The 6,000-nt window shown below is 46.9% G+C and overlaps 1 protein-coding gene across 7 annotated transcripts in view; it reads left to right on the top strand.

Moving 5' to 3' along the window:
* The first annotated feature begins 1,397 nt into the window (after window positions 1-1,397).
* TMEM237 (transmembrane protein 237) overlaps window positions 1,398-6,000 on the top strand; it is a 29,871-nt gene continuing 25,268 nt past the window's right edge. For 4 of the 7 annotated variants that reach the window (XR_013989837.1, XR_013989838.1, XM_081018295.1 and 1 more), the window contains exon 1: window positions 1,398-1,450. Coding sequence is in view for 5 of the 7 variants with exons in the window: in XM_081018295.1 (XP_080874421.1) it covers window positions 1,413-1,450 (38 nt within the window). In the remaining 2 variants the exon portion in view is untranslated. Of the gene's footprint in view, window positions 1,451-1,891; window positions 2,004-4,136; window positions 5,358-6,000 lie in introns of those variants that run through there. The other 3 variants (XM_081018296.1, XM_081018293.1, XM_081018294.1) reach the window with 3 other exon arrangements.

Genomic DNA, 6,000 nt, shown 5'->3' with positions numbered 1-6,000 from the left:
TCTCTCAGAACTGGTTCGTGGTCCCTGCAGCCGCTCCCAGTCACCAGTCTAGCTGCCGCATTCTGGATTAATCGCAGTTTCCGGGTCACCTTCAAAGGTAGCCCCATGTAGAGCGCATTGCAGTAGTCCAAGCGGGAGATAACTAGAGCATGCACCACTCTGGCGAGACAGTCCGCGGGCAGGTAGGGTCTCAGCCTGCGTACCAGGTGGAGCTGATAGACAGCTGCCCTGGACACAGAACTGACCTGCGCTTCCATGGACAGCTGTGAGTCCAAAATGATTCCCAGGATGCGCACCTGGTCCTTCAGGGGCACAGTTACCCCATTCAGGACCAGGGAGTCCTCCACACCCGCCCCCCTCTTGCCCCCCCAAAACAGTGCTTCTGTCTTGTCAGGATTCAACCTCAATCTGTTAGCTGCCATCCATCCTCCAACCGCCTCCAGACACTCACACAGGACCTTCACCTCCTTCATTGGTTCTGATTTAAAAGAGAGGTAGAGGTAGTTATCACATTTGTTGTGGCTCTTTGGGCCGCCACCACCACAGGGGCACACGAAAATGCCTCACTCAGTATGATATGGTTCTGTGTTTTTTATGACTAGCTTTTGTAACCTTCAGGTTAGACAACTATAACGTGTTGTCCATGGGAATGCGATGGGGGGGGGGGGATATCGTGTACGAGAGCATTGTGCCTCCCAAACCTGGGAAGAAGCATCCTCGGCTTTGGGAAGGTGGCTCCAGGCTTTAACACTTTTAATACTCTGATTTACCAGGAACATTTAGGGGAATAATCTAGTCCATTGACTGCACACCACTGGTTCCCATCATCCCAGTCTGCAGGCCCCAATGGTTGTGAGAGATGGGAATTCAGGGTTGAACTAAATGCTACAGCACTGCATTTTTCAAGTCCCACCAAAGTTTATTTTATTTCAGACCTCCAAGTGTCCCTGTTTTCCAGGGACTGTCCTGGATGTACAGAAGCTGTCCCGGTTTCTGATTTGATCCTGCTTTTCCTTAGGATGTCCCTATTTTCATGGGAGAAACGTTGGAGGCTATGGAGTTTTGTGACCCCAGAGCCAAGTAGATAAGTACCAGTAACTATACAACCTGCAGTAGACATCTGGAGGCAGCCCTGTATAGGGAAGTTTTTTTTTGTTTTTTTAAAAAATGTTTTATGATGTTTTTATATATGTGGGAAGCTGCCCAGAGTGTCTGGGGCAACCTAGTCAGATGGGTGGGGTATAATAATAATAATAATAATAATAATAATAATAATGGAATAGGATGTCCCTCTTTCCATGGGAGAAATGTTGGCGGGTGTGTATATAATTTCCCCTCTGATAGGACGTCTGGAGAGGCAGGGAAAGGCAGATGCTTTGGAATGGGTGTAATAATAATAATAATAAAAATAAATGGGATGTCTCTATTTCCATGGGAGAAAGGTTTGCAGGTATGTATATAATTTTCCCTCTGATAGAACACCTGGAGAGGCAGGGAAAGGCGGGTGCTTTGGGATGAGTGGGATAATAATACAGCAATGATGATGATGACGATGATGGAATAGGACGTCCCTCTTTCCATGGGAGAAATGTTAGGGGATGTTTATAAAAATTTCCCTCTGCCTGGCGAGGTAGGGAAAGGCGGGCGCTTTGGAATGGATAGGATGATGATGATGATGGAATAGGACGTCCTTCTTTTCCATGGGATAAAATTTGGAGGGTATGTATATATCTGTTTCCTGTGACACGACGCCTGGAGAGGCAGGCAAAGGCGAACGCTGCTTCGGCGAGGCAAAAAAAGCAGAGCCACATCCCCTCGGGGGGCCGCGGCGGGCGGAGCTCCGTCTTCCCTTCTCCTTCTCCGCCCGGAAACGGCTCCCTCCTCCTCCTTCTCCGCCATCCCGCCTCTTCCCTCGGCGTCTCCGGCCCAGCGTCTAGGCGACCGGGCGCGGCCCTCAGGGCCTGTCGCTGTGCAGACGCGCCATGGAGATCTCCTCCCGCCCGGTGAGGGAGACGGATGCGGCGGCAGCGCCGGGCCTGCGAAGCCCGCCCTCAGGGCCTCTCGCTTTGCCTCAGCCTTTTCGCGCTTCTCGCTTAAGCCCCGAATCTGGAGCGAATGGCGGGGAAGCTGCTCCCTTCCCTCTCCCTGGAAAAGCGGGCGAGGAGGAGGGAGAAATCCCGCTTCCCTCAGCAGGAGGATGAAGGGCGGGGGGGGCTCTATCTGAAGACTTTTCCTCAGGAGGACACTTTATCTAAATCTAAATCTTTTATCTAAATGACTTAATCTAAATCACTTTATAATCCGAAACCGGTTCCTTGAGGACTAGTCTCTCGACAGCGCTCCGTTGTAACGTTTTTGGGATCGATCCGTTCTTACTTGGGGTATTTTGCATTGTTTCCCCGGGGACAGTTGCTCCGGTTGTGTCGCCCTCGCCCCCCACCCACTCAATGGAAGTTATTTTTATTTTGGGAATGGGGAACCTGCAGGTTGAGACTGGGCTCGTGTCATCTTGCTGTGTGAACGTCTGGATGTGATATAAAGGCTCTTTGGAGGGTGTGGCGTCGCTGCGAGGCAGCAGCTGTCGCTGCATGCGAGATGTTAATACAATACAGTGGTACCTCGGGTTACATACCCTTCAGGTTACAAACTCCACTAACCCAGAAAAAGTGCTTCAGGTTAAGAACTTTGCTTCAGGATGAGAACAGAAATCGTGTTCCGGCGGCGCGGCGGCAGCAGCAGGAGGCCCCATTAGCTAAAGTGGTGCTTCAGGTTAAGAACAGTTTCAGGTTAAGTACGGACCTCCGGAAGGAATGAAGTACTTAACCCGAGGTACCACTGTACACCCATGCATGCAAGTCCTCATTTGATTCTGCGGTTCATAGATTCAGAATTGTAGAGTTGGAAAGGGATCTTGGCGGTCATCTAGACCAACCCCCCGCAATGCATCCGTGTGTGCATACAGTGATACCTCTGGATACAAACGCTTCTGGTTGCACCCGCGTCGGGTTACGAGCTGCGCTAACCTGGAAGTACAGTCATACCTCGGGATAAATACGCTTCAGGATAAGTATTTTTGGGTTGCGCTCCGCGGCGACCCGGAAGTAACAGCACGTTACTTCTGGGTTTCGCCACTTGCGCATGCGCAGACGGTCAAAATGACGTCATGCGCGGAAGCAGCGAATCGTGCATCCGCAGTCGTGGGTTACGATCTACTCAGGATGTGAACGGGGCTCCGGAACAGATCCCGTTCGCATCCAGAGGGTACCACTGTACACCCATGTGTGCAAGTCCTCATTTGATGCTGCGGTTCATAGACTCAGAATTGTAGAGTTGGAAAGGGACCTTGACGGTCATCTAGTCCAACCCCCTGCAATGCATACGTGTGTGCATTCAGTGATACCTCAGGATACGAACGCTTCTGGTTGCGCCTGTGTCGGGTTACAAGCTGCGCTAACCTGGAAGTAGTTCCTCCTGGTTGCGAACTTTGCCCCGGGATGTGAGCGGGAATTGCGTGCCAGAGGCACACATGCAGCGAGAGACACGCTTTCGCTAATGGCGCCTCATGTTAAGAACAGTTTCGGGATAAGAACAGACCTCCGGAACGAATTAAGTTCGTAACCAGAGGTACCACTGTATATGATATGCATGTACAGTCATACCTCAGGTTGAAGTAGCTTTGGGATAAGTATTTTTGGGTTGCGTGCTGCGGCGACACGGAAGTAACGGAGTGTGTTACTTCTGGGTTTCGCCGCTCGCGCATGCGCAGACGGTCAAAATGCGCAGAAGCGGCGACATCCGCGGACGTGGGTTGCGTTCGCTTCTGGATGCGAATGGGGCTCCGGAACGGATCCCGTTCACATCCAGAGGTACCACTGTATATCGTAAGATTATCAGATTTTTTTCAGTGAATCCAGGGACACTTTTCAACTTCAATGGATTTTGTATGGGGACTGTTTTGTAAATCCGGGGACTGTCCCTGGGAAACGGGGACGTCTGGTAACCTTAGTATATCGTATCCCTAATCTGCTGTTTAAACCAGATTCTTGGAAGACTCACTCAGAGAAGACCCTGGGATAGCATTCCTCTTGACAAGTGTCTTTAATGTCAGCTTCCGGTTTTGTGGTTTTTATTTTTTGAGGGACAATTCTCCCCTTCCATTTTTCTCCCCAGCCTTCGTGGTCATAAGTGGGCCAATGATGCTGCTCTAGAACGGCTTTGTTTAATTTATTCCTTTGGACACCGCTTTGGTCATTTCTGGTTGTGAAGTGGTTTATAAGTCTAATAGATGGGTTGCATATATATATCCCACCTTTTCCTCCAAAGGGGGTTTGAGGTGGTCAGCATGTTGTATCCAGTTTTTACCCTCCAAACAACCCTGTAAAATAGGTTAGGCTGAGAGATTGTGGCTGGCCTAAGGTGACCCAGTGAGCTTCACAGCTGAGTAAGTGATCTGAACTTGTGTGTCTCAACTCCGAGTCCAGATTCTTGCCACTATCCCATACCTTTTGACCTCTTGGAAAATTAAGAGTGATGCCTGGGTGATACACACTTTTTCTGTTTTCACAGCCACTGTATTTAAAATCATAGTGACAGCCGAGGGAAATTTGTCCGCATTTCAAAGCACCTCTTCCTCACCCTCATTTATCCTGCAGTTTATCTTACTACATCTTGCAACAACCATATATTATGCCCCCCTTTTGTCAGTTGCAGCCCAATCCTATGCATATTTACTCAGAAGAAAATCAATCTATCCAAATAGGTGTACCTAATAATTGAAACCTTAATGCCCACCTCTATCTGTTAAGAGCACTGCACACTGTTATAAATCCACTTAGTAGCCGTGCCAATAGTCTTACTGTAAGCCCCTTTAGTTCAGTTGCACTTACACTCCTGGAGTAATTTGAGGATCTAGGTGCTTGTTTATAAATCTGTGCTGGTAAATTCAGTGCAGATGAGTCATGTTTTTCGGTTTTCAATACGGAAACTAAGCATGACGTTAATTCAGGTCAGAATTAAAGAGCCCTTGGAGCCAAAAAAAAAAAAGAGGCCTAAATCCAGTTTTGCCACTTTTACTCCTACAAATTATGCTGAGATTAGGGTTGCGGAACGTTGCTTTAGAGAGATGGGATCAGGTTGTTAAATTTGAAATAATAAGATGCTATTCAGCATCAGCAACAAAACAACTTTAATGAAATCGTTGTGCCCTCAATCATGTGGGGCAATGGTTCACTTCCAGCTAATCCTGGATGTTGGATATTTTTAGTACAGTATTAACACAGGTCATTGTTGGTATAGGAGATTGTTTTGTGTCCGTTGCATGAAATCTCACTTTAAGTGACATGGGGAAGAAGCAAGTGGTGAGTTTTATTTTGAGTTGTTATTCTTAGGCTATTTATTGAGATAAAGACTTTATCTGATTTTTTTAAAAAAAAAACTTGTTTTTCCTTTGCTTCAGTTAATGTAATAACAGATCTGATTCTTAAACTGTGTCACTGAGATTATCAGGTATACAGACTGAACTTCCGTTATAACCTGGTAACAAAAAATAATTTGTATTGTATTTCGAAACATGGTGCATATTTGGATTAGATACGGCATCTAGTACAGAAAGGCAGTGAAAATTATGTTAGGGCGCTAGGTGGGGTATTCTAGTATATTGATACTTATGTCCTAGACACTCTTACTTGGGGTTAAGACCCACCAGATAGATGTCTGTTGGAGTAAATCTGTTTATGGCTGTGAATTTACTGTAACATTTTTCTCCAGCTTGGAAATTGTGTCTTAACTGCTGTTTCATTTATGTATTTAGTTTTGGCTTCTTCTGTATTTTGTATTGGTTGTATAAAGTGCCTTGTTGTTTCTTATGGTAGAAAGACAATATTGAAATTAATAAACAACAGTAGGAAACTACTAGGGAGTGATTTTAAAAGCGATGATGTATACTTGCATCTCAGTAAATGTGTGATGGCCTGGCTGTAGCTATCACATATTGCTTCACCT

The sequence above is a fragment of the Podarcis pityusensis genome (assembly GCF_964106645.2).
Source record: "Podarcis pityusensis genome assembly, chromosome: 1".
Lineage (NCBI taxonomy): Eukaryota > Metazoa > Chordata > Lepidosauria > Squamata > Lacertidae > Podarcis > Podarcis pityusensis.
Note: the sequence above shows the minus strand (reverse complement) of the source record. Positions and strands in the feature narration are given on the sequence as shown.